Source organism: Paroedura picta, chromosome 8, assembly GCF_049243985.1.
Source record: "Paroedura picta isolate Pp20150507F chromosome 8, Ppicta_v3.0, whole genome shotgun sequence".
In the NCBI taxonomy this organism is placed as follows: domain Eukaryota; kingdom Metazoa; phylum Chordata; class Lepidosauria; order Squamata; family Gekkonidae; genus Paroedura; species Paroedura picta.
In genome coordinates, this window is record NC_135376.1 from 68,772,847 (window position 1) to 68,792,815 (window position 19,969).

At 42.5% G+C, this 19,969-nt stretch overlaps 1 protein-coding gene across 1 annotated transcript in view; it reads right to left on the reverse strand.

Moving 5' to 3' along the window:
* The window catches only part of DNTT (DNA nucleotidylexotransferase), a 106,686-nt gene that overhangs the window by 68,826 nt on the left and 17,891 nt on the right, over positions 1 to 19,969 (reverse strand). The window contains exons 5-7 of the mRNA XM_077350952.1: positions 18,739 to 18,810; positions 16,398 to 16,521; positions 13,530 to 13,662 (exon numbers count right to left, since the gene is read on the reverse strand). Coding sequence (XP_077207067.1) covers positions 13,530 to 13,662; positions 16,398 to 16,521; positions 18,739 to 18,810 — 329 coding nt within the window. The remainder of the gene's footprint in view (positions 1 to 13,529; positions 13,663 to 16,397; positions 16,522 to 18,738; positions 18,811 to 19,969) is intronic.

Consider the following 19,969-nt stretch of genomic DNA (forward strand, 5'->3'; position numbering starts at 1 on the left):
ACATTTAACCAATAATAAAAACTATCTTTATTTATTTAAAATGTATCAGATTTGCTTCACCTGAAAAGGCTAATTGAAAAGGCTACTCAGGTCAGCCCCCGGTATTAAAGTTGACAGAATCGCATTAAACGCTATTTAAAGGATGTGAACAAGCTAAAAGAAAAATTAAACCAGGGCCATTAAAATTTAATTTGACTTAGCCATGCCATTAACATTTTGGTTTTATGCAATGGCAGGCTTTCTAAAAATATGCCTGTATAATTTAGAAGCCCAGAGTTGTCAAGTGGATAGCCCTTGCGCAGGAAAAATGACGATGCATGACCTTAAGGGGAAATGATAGAAAGAACCAAAGGTGATAACTTCATTGCCTCCCATGGGGACCTGACAGCCTCCTCTTATGCAGCAGGAGATAGATCATTCAGATTTGCAGCTAGTCCCAGGCAGCTCTTCCTTTTTGAGTTTTACTCTTGCTCACTTGGCTCTAATCCCCTCCCTCCCCGTTCCTCTGAACCTTGTCTGCATATCATCACCAATATCCACTGAGACACGGCAGGAGATCACACAGATGGGCAGTTGAACAGGAGAGATAATTGCTCGCTACCGTGAGCTTAGTTTAGAAGAATCAAGCTAATCAGCAGCTACTCCTTGTATCAGCTTGCTCATGATGAAGGGAATTAAAGAATGCTCGTGAATTATATTACTATCCACTCCAATGTGAAGTTCACTGAATCTGGTGCTGACTGCAAACAGAATTAAATGAATTCATACCTCACTTGAACAATATTTAAAATGCATTAAAATGGCCAGGAAGAAAACTGTCGCACTAGAGGCCGAAAGAGGTGATTGCCCCCATTTCTTTTTCTTCTTTCATACTCTATGGGAGAAGACAGAACTTCTGGGGGAAGCAGAAGCAGAGATCTGATATGAGTGGGGGAGGATAAATCAGGAATAGAGTTTTAGCCTCTTTTGATTTACCATCACCCAAACTAGCCAGGCAAGCAGATTCTTAACTGTGATACCACCAGGTTCCCTGGACTTCTTCACTCCAGGAAAATTCAGAGGGGATGAGGCTCCCTGGAGAAAAGCTGTAGGTAGCATATGGTAGAACAAGAGAAACACCATATTTATCCTCGGACTCATGCTGGCATTAATTTAACACAGTTTCTTCAGACATATATTGCCATAAGGGAATCTACAGGAAAGTTCTCTCTCGCACACCACAAACAGTTGGGAATGCCTGAAAAGGAGGAGCTGCTCTAGTCTCAAATCAGATAATATACATATCAGGTCTCTGTCTGACTTGGGATGACTTGATGGGTGACGTTAATAGTGAACTGGTATAGCCCACGTTAGATCTCTTCTCATTTCGAATGGGCGCTTTCACACATGCTAAATGATGCAGGTTTAGTCTTCTTTAGTGACCATTTGTAACTGTTTTAACACAGTAAAATCCAATTACAAAGTGCACTGGTTGAAAGTGCATTATTTAGTGTGTTTGAAAGCACCATTGGCTATTTTGCTGGTCAATGGACTATAAATAAACTGAAGGAACGAATGAACGAACAAACAAATGAAAGAATGAACCATTGGTTATTGCTCAGGGTGGCTGTTTCTGCACTGTGAAGCTGGAGGCAATCACTGGTGCAGAAAAAACTGGGGAGAAATGCCCTCCACCCAATAATTTTTCTCATTGTTTCCCTTATTGTGACTGCTGTCTGCCCAAGGACAGGAGACCTATTGCAAAAGGAGTGGAGAGAAGGATTAGAGATAGCAGAGGCCAGGATCCCAACACAGAACACTCAAGCTCTTAGTTGAACTAATGGCTCCTGTTAGTTATATGTAGAGCTGTAAGGGTGGGGAGATTAAAGTGATAGGAAGAAAACACTTCCTTTGGGACCAAAGGATCATCACTAAAGAGAGGGGATAGAAAGAGAGTTTATTAGAACTCTGAAAATAGGAGGAAAGACCTTTTTAGGCAGCCCTTCAGATGGGCACAAGCCATGATGGACTAAACTTTCATTTAGGGACTCCATCTTGTCTACAAGGCAAGGGAAATGGAGAGGAGGCCCATCCTGCAGACCTAAAGCAATTATAAACTCTCCCTTACTGGAACCTGAAATAAAGCCAGTCAGATTTAATTTAGGAAAGTGTGTGTTTTCAGCATGTTTTTACCTCAGAATCTGAAAGCTTAAACAGAATGTGTATATTATTTTATTTTTAAAACTTTCTTATAATTTGAAGTCTGAGCTCTGGAAACTCACCAGGTCTATTTGGTTGCATAGCTGGAGTAGCCACAGGTTTCTTCTGACCTCTCAGGGGTCCAATCAGAAGCAACAGGGGAGAGCTTGCAAGTCCATTCCTTCAGAGGGCCACATACAAAAAAGTGGGAACTAAGTGATCTTCAGAGGGCCACATACAAAAAAGTGGGAACTAAGTAAAAATTGTTGACTGCCTAAAGTATCATTCTTTGCTGTACTTATTAGAAAGCAGAAGAGGAGGGGAGATTTCCACATTCTTACCCCAGTTATTTCAACCTGTTTCAATATTGTTTCTTCCTCCTGAGAGTTGTTTTCAAACCCTTTTCCGTTTCCCTGCACTAAATTTTTTCTAAAAATAGTACACAATTGCTCACATTATTTGTGCAACAATAAATCGAGTTTAAAAGCAATATGGAAAGAAGCAAAATGGGAAACATTCACTCATTCCTGCAGAGGAGCAGTGGATTTCTTTCACATATAGGATTTCTTCCTCGTACAAAATTGACCTCTAGTCCACCTTGGTCATTTCTGATGGGGATTATTTCCTACTAGGAGCAGTTCAGCACCATGCTAAAGCATAACATAGCATGGGAATCCCCATCCCATGTGGATAACGGTTTCAGTGTAGTGGTGGTATGTTGGGCTTGCAGCTGAGACACCCAGATTCAAATCCCTCCATTTCTGCACGGAGGCAGCCAAGGCACACTGCCTCCTAGTTATAGATCCGTGCCCACTTACCGTGCGATTTCTGGGTTCCTGACAGGAGTCACCTCTCGCTTTATCCCCCAGACTTGTCCTGGGTGGGTTTTGCTTCCTGACAAGCCAGGCAATTGAGCAGAAGTCAGGACAACTTGCTCCCGCCCCCCATTTTGACTTGTCAATCACTGTGACACAGAGTCAACCACCAATCACCTTGCAGCACTGTATTCTCGCATTCTTGTGACCCCCCCCCAACTCTTCCAAACATAGAAAAATATTTTTTTACAAAAAATATCAAGATCCATGTAGCAATGCAGAGCTACCTCAACATATAATGATTTAAAGTTAGCCAAGTGGTGTTTTCAAGTCTCCCCCGCCCCCTCCCTTTGCAGGGGAGCTCAATTTGCAAGCAGCGCAGAGAGGTGAAGGAGAAAGCAGCCGCTTTTCCTTGGCTACGCAGCATGGCTCCAAACAGAGCAGCACAGTGGGGCAACAGAAAAAGCGGCAGGGAATGGCTTTGGCTTTGCTGGTGCAGAGAGGTGAGGGGAAAACGCGGCGGGGTGAACCACCTCTGCTTCGGCTACTTCCCACATGGTCAGGCTACAATCCCTTTAAAAAAAGGAGGAAAGAATGTGTCTCTCCCCCTCAGATCCACCTCTGCAGTGCAGCTCCAGGCCCCCTTGCCAACCCTGCAGAAGCAGGCTTTGAAAAAGTCCTTCGAAAAGGAGGACTGGGGGAGGAGATGTGATTCTTGGAGGCGGGTGGATGTGTGGGTAGTTGGGAGGGTGGGGAAAAGGACAACTCGAGTTTTTCCTTCCTGACATCCCTGCTGTGACTTGTTGCTCGTTGTCTCCTGCAATAAAAAAGGGACTGCAGATTTATCCGCATTCCCTTATTGCAGGGCAATGGCCAGGCAAAGTCATGCCAGCGCTGGGAAAACCATGGGAGGGAGGCGACATCATCTGAGAGCCTGAATAAACCCTGCAAACAAAGAGCAGTGAAGTGAGGAAAATAACTCATGCAGTAATGGTCATAGAGTTGTTGTGAGGATAAAATGAGAATGGGAGAACTATATATGCCAAACTGCACTCTGAGGAGAGTGCCAGATCTATGATATTAACTCTCTGCTAAACAAGCAGGCAGTAGACAAGCCTGGATTGCTGAACCTGTGCCCATGTGATGGGAGATACATGCCAGCTGGCTGAAGAAAATATTTCTTGCCCTTTAATAAAGGCTTAGCAGGATGTCCTTTACTTCTCTACCTTGGAAAGCTTCGGCTGCCCATTTCAGCAAATTAAGTCTTTGTTGAAGGGCTAGGACATTTTTCTCTAGACCTATTGGCAATTCTATGCACACTGCTTTGTAACCTGGAAATGCTGAATGAGAGGACAAAACTTTTGGACAAAATCGTTTGTACACCAGCCTGTTGAGACTTTCAAATCAAGCAAGGCTTCCCAGCAAAGGAGAGGTCCTCATCCTTTTCTTTAATTTCTAGGAAGCTGTTTAAAGCAGAATTTTCTACCTGAGTTTTTCTGTGATTAGTTGTTGATTACTCACCAAGTAATTATTAATTACTCATCAAGGCTTGCAACAATGACCATTGTATAAATCATCGCACAAGGTTTATATCCTGCTCAGGATGCGGCCTTGAGCCTTCATTTTTAAAAATGTAAATGGTAAACTGTTAATTTAAACTGTTGTACAAACAACATAACGAGAAAGGGACACAAACTGGGAAAATGCACAAACCTTTAGCCAGTCCAATATGTGAGGTTCATGCTAGGGTAGAATAAATAAATTTTTGTGGTCTAGGATGCTGAAAAACATGTGTACGGTTTGCCTGCTTTTTGTTTTTTTTTCATTATTGTTGAGTTTTTAAGAGATGTCTTGAGTCTCCTTCTTCAGAGAAAGTGCACGATGCAAATTTTAAAATAAATAAATAAGTAGACGATTCTTCATTTCTGTCTTGCAAGGAGCTTTGGAAGATGAGCTGGAGCGGTGACTTCTGCTGAACAACTCTTGAAAAGATTTATATGGACCAAAACTCTTTTCTGGGGCTTAAGTAATAGAGTGGATTGGTTCGCCTCTGGGGAGAATCCTGATCTGCAGTGGAATGACTTAGCAGAGGTAGAACTGAGGGCACAGAACATATCCAAAGGCTCTCTTCAGCCTCTGCCCTTGACAGAATTACCTAATCCCACCAGGATTTGCTTTACGTGAGAGAGGATGCAAGCCATCAACTCAAGTGTTTACTGAGCAAAAATTGCTGCAAGCTTCCATAGCACTGATTTCCAAGAAAATGTTTTTTTTTTTAAGCAAGATTGCTTTTAGGTGCAGGTTTTCTTTTCCTTTGCTGTAGCTTCTTTTTGGCCTAAAATGGCACCAAGCAAAGGCATCATCTGAGATACAGTCAAAGCATTCTACAATGACATCAGGTACTATAAGTAATTTCAGCTCTTTGACTAGACTGCAAGAAGCTTTCACTGACAAAATACCAATGAATATCTAATGTGCAGATTTAGTCTGCTCTGATTTAGTGACATGTGAGAAGCTATACTCAGGTCCTTGACAGTGTTTGCTCAATCTCACACTCCTGATAGGTACCTTTGAAGGTGCGAAGCCTTTCGTTGTTATCACAAATGGCTCAAGAACTGTACATGTCAGCAAAAGAGAATGGGAGGGGCAAGACCATCCATTCCAACAAGAGAGGAAGAGGAGCAAGAGACAGAGAGATGCTGCAGCTCCAAGGGGGGGCCATGTGAGGGTTGGGGCACAGGAAGGGTCTCTGCCACCAAACCATGGCTGCTTTCTCTCCCTTATACTACGTTTTTTTTTTGAAGACAATATGCAAACACAAGAAATGAAGCCCCCCAATTGCCCTCTGCAATCTGGCTCTATAAACTGGTACTACAAACATTTTAAATTCTGTTTTGGTGTCATTGTCATAATGCATTCTTGCACCATATGTAATCATCTGTAGTGATAATGCAATTGTTCTAATTCTTAGTACAGTGCTTGCAACATATTTTCTGATGTACTTCATGTGTTCAGTCAACAGCTCCGCTAAATAAACATAGACAGTGTGGGTGACAAAGAAGGAGATATATTTAATCTTTTATCACAGCTGTTCTAAATTTACATGGCACTTGGTGCTCTGCAATTTCTGTTTTAAAAATCACCCAACTATACATGAAATTGCTCAAAGGCATTTTTAGCTTCTCCAGCCTGGTGCAGCAAACACCCAAACGATACAAGTCTCAAATCATAGAGTAAAAGAGCAATACGTAAAATTCAGTTGGGTTCTTTAATTCCATCACATCACATATCTCCCATAAGGTACTATCTTACACATCTTTCCTCAAAAGAAAAGCACCACAGCACTCAAGAAGGGGGGGTTGCTTTATTACCAAATAAATATGCAAGACCTGAACTACATAATCTAAGACAGCCTTTCTCAATTTTTTACCATTGAGAAACTTCTGAAACATTCTCCAGGCTTCAAGAAACCCCAGAAGTGGTGTGATTGTGTTGAATATGGTTGGGAAGCATAGCTGTCTACATGCCCAACTAGGGTCGTTCCCTTCCCACTCCCACCAGGCCCAATATTGACCATTTGGGGAGGGGGTCGGGGGTCAACAGGACCATATATGATCATATCACATAATAAATGTTTAACAAATTTTAAAAATATAGAAACAATTAATATTAATTGCTCTAATATATGGAAAAACCCACAGTGGGAAGAGCATGTCTGAACCATTTCCAGCTGTCCAGACTCCATTTCCATCCGGACATGCTCCACAGGCCAATCTGGGTGCGGCCAGATTGGGCTGGCACCTAGAGTGCTAGCCCCCACAAGCAAGCCACGATGCACTAAGAAAGCATCACAGCCAGATGCAGCCTGGCCTGGCAGCCGCTTGCCCCAACCACCCATATGCCCAGCAGGCCGGGCAACCAGTGGAGGCATCGGGGGTCCACATGCTGCCCGGCTGACCCACCGTGAATGTGCCTCCCTGACTTGGCTGCCATTCCCCATGCATGCCCACCCGACAGTGCCATTGCAATGGGCCCACCTGCCACCTGGACAATCTGCTATGAACATACCACCATGCCACGGATGCCACTTGCCCTGCACACCCAGCAGGCCACCCAGCTGCATCGGGGCCCCCTCACCCACCCACATGCTCAGCAAGACAGCTGCCAGCAGAGGCATGGGGTACACCCGATGACCAGCCAACCCACCGCAAGCACACCACCCTGGCCCAGCCGCTGCTCACCCCACCCACTTGACCAGCAGGCCAGGCAGCTGTGGTGCCATTGTCAGAGGCCCACCTGCCACCCGGCCCACCTGCCGTGAGCATGCCACCTTACCCCAGCCACCACTCACCCCACATGCCTAGCAGACCACCCATCTGCTGACCAGCTCACCGCAGCAAGCATGACACCTGAGTACAGTGCCATCAGGGGAGCCACATCTAACACCTGTTGCACTTCTGACTGCAATCTGCTTTCTCTCTAGTAAACATTATAAAGTTGAAGTTGTGTTCAGCCAACTTTCTCCAACTTTCCTGGGAGTATGCTGCCAATAGGGAGATACCACTCTGCCAGTGTGGACCAATCAGTTAAAACTGCACTGCCAATTAGGGTTAAGCAGTGCAAACTACATTCTGACAATGAGGGCCAATCAGTTTAAATTGCAATCTGCCAATGAGGGCCAATGTGTTCAAATTGCATGAAGACAACTCAGTCCCTACCTGATTGGTTCTCCCTGGGAGTGTGCTACCAATAGGGAGATACAACTCTGCCAGTGAGGGCCAATCAGTTCAAATTGCAATCTACCAATGATAGCCAATCAGTTGAAATTGCACGCAGACAACTAAATCCCTATCTGATTTGCCCTCCCTGAGAGTGTGCAATCAATAGGGAGAGAATATTCTGCCAATAAGAGCCAATCATGGGTCTTATCTAGTCTATTCCTGTTGTTTGCTGTGTGGAAGAGGTGCTGGTTTCTTTGAAAGGCCCTGTTGCAGGTAAGTTGCTCCATTCTTAGCCTCTTCCCTCCCTCCATCACCCCCAGACAAGGGAGGGAAGCCAGCTGCTTCCTTTGCCTCCTGTGTTGGTCTCAATTTCATCTCTCTGGTGGAAAGAAGGACAGACAAGTTGCAAGGGAGGCAGAAATAATTAATATTTCAAAAATAGAAGGGAGAGACAGAATGCAATTAATGTCTTAACTCAATCCAGTGAGTCAAGGGTTCCTTCAGGAAGTGCAAGGGCATCAGCAGAATGAGCAGGTCACAGGTTGTGTCCACAACCCAGGCCTCCCAGCCTCAAGGTAATATAGACTGGCAGTAGCCTCTCTGTCCTCACTCTGTGAAGACTTACAGTCTTCTGCAGACAGCAACTGTCTTGCTAACATGGTGTAGTGCCTTTTAGACTGGAGCTCTCTTCCAGAACATAGCTTGGTTCCTTAACTGGCTCAGGAGAGCCAGGTGTGCTAACAAGGCAGGGAGCTGCAGCTGGAGGATGGGCAGAGGAATGAAGAGCTCCTGCAACAACTTTGGAATCTAAGCCCTGGTTTGTCTGTATATCCACTACCTCCTTATCATGCCCACGCAACTGGAGATTGAACATATAAATAAAATAGTAAGAGGGTACTGGGAAGAGCTGGGACTCATTGCCTACCAATGAGGTAGGCTGTCTTGGCTGTCCCTTCCCTGATGGGCCAGCTGTCCAACCAATGGCCAATCAGGAGGGATGTCCTACTCATGGCTGCATCCACCTCCATTTTTTCCATTTGGAAGACGTACCAACCCGATAATTGGGAGCTAGGAGGAAAGGTAGAGGGCCTGGGATTCTGGAGAGGGGGAAACAAAAGGGTTCCCATTGGTTCCCACTCCCCTGCCACCAGAAAGGTCCACCAAGGCCTCTTCGGGCCTTGGACGGCTTGCTCAGGGGGGCAGGCCTAGCACCCACTGTATTTTTAGATATAACAGGCTTTTATGCTAGTGTTATAATAGAGGGATCATGTTGGAGGGTGTTGAACTATCTGCCATCTTTTGCACACCTCTGTTGTTCCAACCATTTATCTCCCTTCCTAGGTTCATTACCAGAATCAGAGCTATGAATAGGGAAGTGTTCTTGGGGTGGGGGGGGGGGTTGGAAGTACAATGTCCCTGCATGGTTCTTTTAGACACACTCAGGTCTGGTTTGATTTATTTAGATCAGAAGAGTATTCCAAATCTCCGTCAGCCAAAAGTGGTTAGTAAATTTATTTGTTTTATTTATTTATTATGTGATTTATCTACCACCATGCCCAGGGTTACTAGCTCAAGGCAGTTTCCAACAAACCATTAATACATAACTATAACATTCATAAATCACATAATAAATAAATCAAATCAAATATAACATTAAAACATAATAATAATTAAAATCTATTTAAAATATAATGCCATCTATTAGCCCGTAAAACTCAGTCCAAGGCTGTTGTAGCATTATTTCTAAACTAGTAATATAGCCCGCTGTATGACGAATACAGCGGGCGCTAGCAACTTACAGTTTGGCGTGTCCCCCGGCAGCGGCTCTCTGGGGTGACGGCTCTCTGTGGCGGCGGCCTGACATGGCGAGAAGCGCTTCGCTGCGCGTGGCTCGCAGTTGCTGGGGCTGGGAATCAGAGGGACCAATCCGATTGGTCCCTCCAATTGTCTGTCCAGAGGAAGGGTCCAATCCAGACCCTTCCTCATCACGGACACATCCCGCCTCAGAACCCCTTAGCATTTTATTTAGTCCGCGGCGCCCGCGGCGCCGCGGGCAGTGTTTAGATTATTGTGATGTTCATAGATAATAATTAATATTTGACATCCTGTATAGCATGTATACCATGACTTGCAAAAAACATTACATTTCTGCTGCTGTGAAAGTGTGATCACTACCAGTGAGTAGTTCCTTATACTCACTTGTATGTCTCATTTCTTTGCAAATCAAAGAGCTGGATAGATAAAATCTGAAGGCACATTTAACAAAAATAAATGTACCACATGGGCTGAACAGATTGCTGAGAACTATTTTAGCTTGTGTTGTCACATTTTTGTTGGTATCAGAATCTCAGGACCAAAATTAAATGAGTAACACGTGCTTCCCTCTATATCAAAAGCAAAGGAAGGAGGAAACACAATAATCACATCTCTTTTTCTCTCACATATATACATGTATCAGAAAACTCAGAAGGCTCCATATTTCTAAGACAACCAACAAAATCAACTCCGCACATCCACTTTTCCCCCAAAGGCAATATTTTCCCTTTGTAACTGAGCTATCCTAGCTATCTGTTTGCTTGTCTAGTTGTTCTGTCCTGTAACAGAATATTTTACAGCTGGCTCAGCCAAGGAACCTGAAGAACTAAAATGAGGAACTAAAATGGCACTCAAGGATTTTGGAAGTCCAAAACTAAATTATATTCAACAGAGACCGATCACACACAAGGAGAAAAGACTGGACTGGCAGCAGCATGGCTGTGGGGCTAATCCCTACTTACGCATGATGTTGCTACCAGCCTGGGCCTCTCCTGGCCCTGGCTCACATGGTCTGCAGCAAGGGAACAAACACTGCATTTTCAATGTTCCCTTTTTTGCTGTGGCCACAATTGGTAACCAGGCCAGGCCCATGCACAGGGAGAAGTCCAGCTCCTCCCTGTGCTGTGGTGGTTGGGAGGGGACCAAAAATGCCCCGCTCAGCTCCACAGCGTTTCACAGTACCGCATGGTCGAATGGGATACATGTACAGAGGGGAAACATAGAGGGGGAAAAGTCAGGTAAAATCAGGGATAATTTTTTCTGAATAATTCTTAAGATCAAATCAGAAAATGCACAGACTACAGTTCATATGTTTCAGGCTAATGAGAGTTTCTTGTGGTATTCACAGTGACTTAAAATCTTTATGATGAGAGGCTTTTCCCCCAGTGTTTCTCAAACACTCTAGTACAGTGGTCATCAACCCCCAGTCAGTGGCCTGGTGGCAGGCCGCAAAAGCCTCGCCACTCAGCCGTGGTGAGGGAGCGGGAAGCACTCCCCCCCCCACAGTATGGCACTCGCCAGGCCTTCGCTCAAGGCCCGCCAGGCGCCGCGCTGCATGGAGAGAGGCACGGTCGCCGGTATGCCAGCGGGTGCAAATGCAAATGCACAAAAGCTCCGTGCATGTGCGTTTGCACAGAGCTGCCACGTGTGCGTGACGCTGCCAGGCCACCCTCTCCCTTCCACCCCTACTAGCGGTCCCCAGCCTTAAAAGGGTTGAGGGCCACTGCTCTTGTACACTTTCTTTGATTATTCACTGGCTCTTCTGCTTTCCACCAGGCTGGGACACTACATAGTAGCCAAACCCCTTTCTGAACACTCTTTTTGAGTCTAAACTCAGTTTTAAGCTTTCACAAGGTAGTATGTAACTACACCAGACCAGGGATCTCTCTACTCTTCAGAGTGATCTTCTTGTTTTGACTGGGTAAGGAAACTCTTTCACTGGAAGATCTCTCCCTTTTTCTTTGCCTGAATGGAAGTCTTTGCCTAACTACCCACTCTTCCTTGCCAACCATCCCAGTACTCTATCTACGGTAAACTTCTGGTAGTCAGGGCTGAATTCAGACAGCGTCAGTACTTGACTATTCTCAGCTAAGAATAAAATCAGACTGAATTTTTCCTCAGCATTCAGCTTTCAAGTCTTAGCTGATACTAACCAATCAAATTCCTGTCACTCAAGGTTCTCTGCTTCTGTGAATAATTAACTTTTCACAACACTTCTAAGTGCAGTCCATCACAACCTCAAATAGGATACATCCATCTTTGAGATTATCAAGGAGGTGAACAGATATTGTTGTGCTTTATATTAAGAAATACAGAAGACCAAAAAGTGATCCTTGGAATCATAAACAAGCCTTTAAAAAGATAATGGAGCAATAGACCTATATCTGAGATAGAGAAAAATTCCAAAGCTGAATTGCCCTCAATCTGTCCTTCTAATACACAGTATTTCGAAATCCTTAAGATTTGATATGTAAACTCGAAATTTTAAGAGTGCATGCCTTGTGCATTAAGATATCTTGATTAATATTCAGTTCCAATTAATCCACACACCTATATTCATTGTTAGTCCTTAACTACAATGTTGTACAGGAGGAGGAGGAGCAAAGGGTGCACACACAAGCCTGGGATCAAATGTTCATGCACATTTTATTGTCAACATTAACCACTCCTTGGTTACCAACCTCCAGGCAGTGGCTGGAAAATGAATACCAAGTGACAGATCAGTCTACTTGGAGAAAATGGCCACTTGGGAAGGTGGACTCCATGGCATAATATCCCATTGGAGTCCTTCCCCTCCCCAAACTCTCCACAAAATAGTCCATTGGAGTCCTTCCCCTCCGCAGGCTCCAACCCTCTAATCTTCAGGCATTTCCCAACATGAAGCTGACAATCCTAACTACTACAAGGCTTACTTGTGGTAGCTGTTGTGTGCCTCTACTGTGTTTCAATATAAACCATCATACAAGGTAGAAATAGTCTTATCAGAGAGATGGAAAAGCACTACAAAAGTTGGTGTATAGCTTTCTGGGATCAGTGACATGGTCTGTAGGACACAAGGAAATGGCTCCAGTACTGGAAAGAAATCTATAAGGTGCATAGCTAGTATCAAGGCAAGCCAACCCAAATGAGGATATTGAAATTTAGTAGCTGCTGTGGGAAAGTGATGAGGATTAGTGACCCCCCCCCTCCTGATTTGATTATATGTATAAGTGTGAGATTAGCAAAGTTTGTGTATTTATCTTCCAAATTATGGAAGTTATCTTCTGTTTTATGGCTGTCTATCATCCAACTGAAGATTTGTAAACAACTCCAGGATAGGTCCTACCCTTCCTGCACTGATGATGAAGAGTAGATTTCTGGAAGATTCCTTAGCTGCTTTCATTGGCACTACTTTGGAGAACTCTTCTTAATGAATCCAGCTTAAAGTTCAACTGTGTTCCAATGTGCTGCATTCCATTCTCCTTCTCATTGTTAATGATCTTAAAATATGGACAAAGACTGCAACTAATAGGTATCACTGTCTCAATGGATACACATTTCCAGTGGCTCCCCATCAAGGGCCTACTCACTGAACCAACTAGATAATACTACATGCAAAACTAAACATGAAAAGGCCTTCAAGAAATTCTACCAGTGTTCTTTGCCTGTTTCCTTTCTTCTTCCACATGTCTATGCCAACAGAAGCAAGTATATTCTCTCAAGAGGATACAGGACTTAAAAAAAAAAGCCAATAGGATTATGATCAAGTCCAGCCCAGCATCAGAAGGACATGAAAAATTTATTGGCATACCATTATGCATACAAATTCCTTGTTCTAATATAACGTTCTTGTAAACTGAGCTGTAGAATTTTACTGATTTTAAAAGATCAACGTTACTGTAAAAAAAAAAAAGCCAAGGCATTCCTCATGACAATAAATGTGACAAATACTTTAAACAAATGGGTTTATTTTCTTTGTGCCACTTCCCACAAATCAAAACCCATGATTTATTCAACTTACCTTCTGAAACCCCCAGTCAAAGTCACTAAAGCACTGGAGGAAAATCTCCACACAGTATCCTTTACAATAATGGCAATGGAATCTGCTTCTGCCTTTGATACACAGCTAATGAGGTCTTCATAGTGCAGAAATCCTGAAAATCAAGATTATATAATAAGTTGGGGGCAATGGGCATAACCTAATAGACAACATATAGGTTTGCCTCTAAGACTTATGTTCAAGTTCTAGTTGAAGCATGAACTAATTGCAGCCAATGCACCATTCACCTTTATTTGCAGTCCATTGGATTAAAAATTAGCTACTTTACAGGATTTGAATAATCATAAAATATCTCAGAAATGCATTAAGGCAAATAGACCATTTTTGTAAAAAAAAAAAAAATTCCAACAGAGGAACTAATGACCAACATAGTTCCATCCAGAGCTTCCCAGCATGAGTGCACTTAGCCAGTCACAATGCTGTCTGCATGTAATATATGCAACACAAGGCCCAGCAGTCCTCCAGAATATTGATAATTTACTAATGTACTTGAAAAAGTTTTTAATACCACATCTCCAAAGACTTGCTCAAGTTGGCTTACAGCTACAAATGAATATTGTTACAAGAGCTGAAAGGGTTAGTTAAAAGCCTGGGTAAACAAAGGTTTTGGCCAAGTGCCCAACAAAAAGTAAAAAAGGTGAGCCTCAAGGCAGGAGAGCTTTCTGAATGTTAGGGACCACCACTGAAACAGCCCTGTCTTTGGCTTCCAATCTCCTGATCTCTGACAGAGAGAAGGGCTTCAGAAAAGAAGATCAATTAGTGGAAAATATAGGCCAAGGTGGTCCTTGATAAGAAGGATTTTATGCTATCTCTACACATTGTTTTTTAAATATTTCCTAAATGATCTAGGCAATACAGATTTCAAAATATTTTGAAAATAGGATTGTTCAGTTATTAGTTTTTCTAGCATTTTTGCTCTCAAAGTTTCTGTTGTTATGAAGCCAGAGGCTATGAAACATTCCTGAAAAGTGAAATGGAAGACCTCCAACAGCAAAGCATAAGTTGCTGCATCTGTGTTTTTTTTAAATAACCTTCTGAGATGTCCCAGCAGCCATTCCATTTAAAGCTTCTCCTGAAAACCAAACCAGCACAATCCCAGAGGTTACTCCTTTAGCATAAATACATATAGATCTGTATTTTTTTCAGCTTGTTAGCTGAAAAACACAGACGACATCTCAAAACACTTACTGCCAAGGCAGAGCTCTGCAAGTATAATTAATAGGGAAAATATGAACAGTCTGTTTTAATCATAGCTATTTATTTATTTATAATCCACCGGTCTAAAAAATGGTCTCATTCAGGGTTGCCAGGTCCCTCATGGCCACTTGTAGGGGATGGGGGGATAGAGCTTCCAGAACCATGTTGGGAAAGTCCTTGAGATTTGTTGATGGAACCTAGGTTCACACATTGGGTTATGCACGTTAAATATGCTTTTGCAGTTGGATTTCCTGTGCAAAACAGGAAGTGCGTTGAAAGTGCATTATCCAATGTGTGTGGAATGAGCCCTGGGACCATTCTGCACATATTGAATGATGCACTTTCAGTTTATTTTTGTAACTGGATTATTGTGTGCAGAAGAGTATAATCTACTTCTAAAGTCTATTGAAAGTGCATTATCCTACATGTGCATAATGGACCCTGGAAAAGACAGGGAACTCATTGGGATACAATTCCATAGAGTCCACCTTCCAAAGAATCCATTTTTTCAAAGGGAAATGATCACCATATTCAGGAGATGAGTTGTAATTGCCAGGGATGTGCCACCTGGAGGCTCACATCTCTAGTCTCATTATGAGTAAAACTCTGATCTGAGTCACATCAGATAGGATTGTGGATTCCATTTCAAAAGTATTTTCTGCCCCCATGCTGCTCTGCCCCCTTTTCCTCTGTGCCCTTTAAGAGATTTTAAAAAATGGTGAGGGAGCTGCCTGAGTGTTCTGCTGGACATTCAGGCTACAGGCCCTATTGAGCTCAATGGGACTTATGTATTGCAACTGCATTGTCAGAGATCCATGTTATGGTTTGTAGGATATATATTTTAACAGTCTGACTCAGAAGAGAAGACAAAAGGCTTGGACTTAAAAAAATATTGCTGCCTATTTTAATAGTTTTTAATGATTTAAATAGTTGAGAGGTGAGTTTATAAATGTTTTTATAGGAGAGGTGAGTTTATAAATGTTTTAAACAATGAATTCATCCACATATAGTCAACAAATCAATGGGCAATGGGCAATGCAATAACAAATAAATCTAATATACTTGAATAAACACCAAGGACAAATCAATCATGAGATGGAAATATGAGTTGTGAAGAAGAGGAAGAAGTTGTTCTTATATCCCGCTTTTTTCTACCAGAAGGAGTCTCAAAGTGGGTTACATTCTCCTTCCCTTTCTTCTTCCCACAACAGACACCCTGTGAGGTAGGTGAGGCGGAGAGAGCTCTGATATCACTGCTCAGTCAGATCAGCTTTATCAGTGCTGTGGCAAGGCCAAAGTCACCCAGCTGGTTGCATGTGGGGGAGTGCAGAATTAAACCCAGCTCACCAGATTAGAAGTCCACATCCCTAACCACTACACCAAGAAGTCTTAAGCTTTACAGGACAGAAATGACTAAGCCATTTTCAGATGAACAGATCTGAGGTTCGCACCTCCTCCAAATTCTTTTATCAGAATCAAGTTTCTTGTACAGCCATAGGCCTTTTCAACGTGCACAACGCATCAAAAGCAAACAAGTGCACAAGTTATTTTATAAATTTTATATGTTGTCCTTATCGTTTGTGCAGTTTTGATTTTCAGACTGGCTTGGTTCCATCAAGAATGAAGTCCTACCTGCTGTCTGCATTCTTGTCAGCTTCAAGCTCTTGTCCTCTTTTACATCATCTAGCGTCCGCAAACCCATCCTGTACCACTTTTCGGAAGTCTTCAACCCCACTCCAAAAACAGAAGTAAATTGCTAAAGGTAATGGGGAAAATATTCAAATTACTGAGCTGCAGAACTTTTGGCTACCTCCTGTCTGAACCAACAATTCTTCATAGTATCCATTTGACATTTTAACACAAAGACAAGTATTTTAACTCCAAACAATGACCACTGAGTTCAGGAGGAGACTGGTCTGTAATCTTACTCAGAAAGCTCCCAGTGAGCCTTGGAGTCCAATACTGGCCAGGAACAAACCAAATCCCACATCTGCCATTAGGGTAGTGAGTGCTCAGCTCCTACCCAGCCAGTGGCAACAAGAACAGGTTCAAGTCCACTGCATGATTTCTGCTGCACTGCCAGATGAAGTGACCCCTGTGTACTGCTTGGCAAAGGTTGTCCAGTTCAGACTGAACTAGCAGTGGTGCAGAGGAAGGTGATGTGGGGGAGCCATTCTCCTCTGCCAGCAACACTGGGGATGGCTCAAAAAACACAGACATGTTTTTGTGTGTCTCCTATCTATTTCAATTGTATTGTTTTATTAGAAGATTATTGTTATGGAAATGTTGTTTTTGGTATATAAAGCAAATGTAAAGTAATATTGCAGAAGTAGAATGTATGTCATATTATTTATATGCATTTTTGCCAGTACAGTATTTTCCAGACATTTCACTGCCATTCACAGGATCTGAGAACAGACTGTACAGCCCCTGTTATAATTGTCCCTTTGTGATGAATCTCCTGCCTTTGAATGCAGGCCATGCTAATTTTATCTCTTCTTTCTAATGAGATTAATTTTTGGAAGCAATTATGATAAAGAAAGGCAAAGGATGAAAATCCTGGACAATTTAAAATACATATTATGTTCCATTTTAGATACACAAAGAATGGAATTACCTAGTCTTTGTGGAAAGCTCACTGTTTGTAAGGAAGTGTGATTATATTTTGCAATCTCATTTTTCAAACATTATTTAGATTTTTATCTAGTAATTTTTTTAAATACTTTGTTTGCTCAACAGGCTTTAAATGGGATCAGAAGAATTTACAGTAGTCATATTAGTTCTTGAATAAAAGAATAAGTTTTTTTTAACCATGGACTCTATCAATGGCACTAAAGGAAACAAAATTGAAGTTCTTTGTCTCTAGAGAATATTGTTTCTTTAAAAACTTTTGGTAAAGTTTGCTGTTTTGTCAGTCAAGTGAAGTGCATTTATACCTCAGCCAGAACAATACACTTTGAAGTCAGTCCCAAGTGATTCAACTAAACTAACTTCCAGGATGATTCCACATTGTTTGTACAGCAAGGGTCCCCAAAGCGGTGCCAACCAAGCAGTTTTAGAAAGTGGCTGGGCCAAGTGGGTCTTTTGCCCACCAGGGCTAGTGGTTGGCCTCTAGAGATTTGATTGACTATACATATTTTTTAAAGCTGCTCTGGCAGAAACTACTGTCAACATCACAAGGATGCACAACTGAAGATAAGCTAAATGTACATAAGAGAATATTTTAAACAAAATGTTCATTTTAAAAGACATTCTATTTAACAGCTTCTGCCTGAAATGTTGAAGATTTACCATTAGAGTTATGCATGACCTCATTCCCTGACATTTTGTGATTGACTTCGCCTCTTGTGGAAGCCATTCAGTAGGTGTTTCTGCCTCCTGTGGCTGCCATTTTGTGGTTTTGTCCACCACTCATGCAGAATTCCAAAGGTCCACATGTTGCAGAGTTTCCTTGCATATAAAGACATGAATTCCAAACATGTGCAAAACACATGCATCTGCCCCCTACACACAAATATCCAGTTCTCAGGTTAACAGAAGTTTAAAATGCATTCCTTCTAGAATATACAAAGCAGTTTTCAGAGTGGTTAAGTTTCCTGCTCCAAAATGACCAAGTATAATAACAAGGCACCAAGGTTTGTATGAAACTTATGGTTATAGTCCAATTCTCTGCATGGATTCTTCAAGATGGATTCTCCCAGTGGTTTGTTGCATATCCACGGGGATTTTAGCACTATATTTAATGAAACAGCTGCCGATTAAGCATTATACCTATAATCCCAAAAACTTTTAAATGGCAGTTGGGCCACAACTTGAGCTTAAAAACCAACCAGTTGAAGGATTTAGGAAAAGGCCCTATATCTTGTTGAATCACTGTTGGTGCCTAAGAACATGCCTGCTGCTACCTGTCATTTGCACTTTACTACCTTATCAGCTGCAGTTCAATATATACATATAGATAAAATAGCTATACCTTAAATGATCTGTAGTATTCACAGTTTAAAACAGTTTCCACTCTATGACTCTCTCCTTCTTCTATAATGTCCTGTAGATGTAAAATGCAGAATTTATAGATTCATTATACAAATGAGCTCATATCTACAAATTCATCATGCTCAGCTCCTTAATGCTGACTGTTCTAGTTGAAGTGAATGCAGGCAGGATACTATGAAGTAATCCAGGAGAGTAGGTAGTCCTTTTCCCCTTCTGATTTCCACTTCCTCTCCTGTTGCTCTCTCAATTGCTGCTGTCACCTCTTCGAAAGAGCCAGTTTGGTGTAATGGTTAGGAGTGTAGACTTCTAATCTGGCATGCTGAGTTCGATTCTGCACTTCCCCACATGCAAGCAGCTGGGTGACCCTGGGCTCGCCACGGCATTGATAAAGCTGTTCTGACCGAGCAGTAATATCAGGGCTCTCTCAGCCTCACCTCTCTCATAGGGTGTCTGTGGTGGGGAGAGGAAAGGGAAGGTGACTGTAAGCTGCTTTGAACCTCCTTCGGGTAGAGAAAAGCAGCATATAAGAACCAACTCTTCTTCTTCCTCTTCCTTTCTCTCACGCCAGTTCTCCTCCCCTCCATCTGCACCTACTTTCTTGTTCCTCCCCTCAAACCTCCTGCCTCCACTTTCCCCCGTCCTCTCACTTCTCTATATTGATGCGTTAACCACCACCCCAACCACTATCTGTATTAACTTCTGGGGGTTTCTGCAAAACTGTACATTGCCAGGTTTTTAGAAGCATCTCCTCTTTCTGTGCATGGACACATGGTACAGATTTTTGATCGGTACTTTGGAGCCAAGTTCAAAACTAGACAGATGTTATAAAATAATTTCAGATGGCAGCCATGTTAATTTGCAGTATATTTGAGTCCAGTATTGCTTTGGAGAGCAACAAGATTTTGGGGATATAAGCTGTAAAACAAGCTCCCTTCATTAGAGTAGGTACTGAGATCCATAAGTCTTTATATCCCAGTCAGAAGGTGAGAGGAGTATTGTAAATAATGCTGGTAAAGGATGCAAAGGTCCACTGCATATTGTAACCAACTTGATTAGACTGAAGGGGAAATGCTTGAGGACAGACAATTAGCATCTATAATAAGATAAGCATCCTATGTCCCTATTTGGCAAGTCAGGAGGGGGGGCATTGTTTTGAACTTGTTAATGAACTCAATATAAAATACAATTCAGATTCAGGAACAAGAAAAATT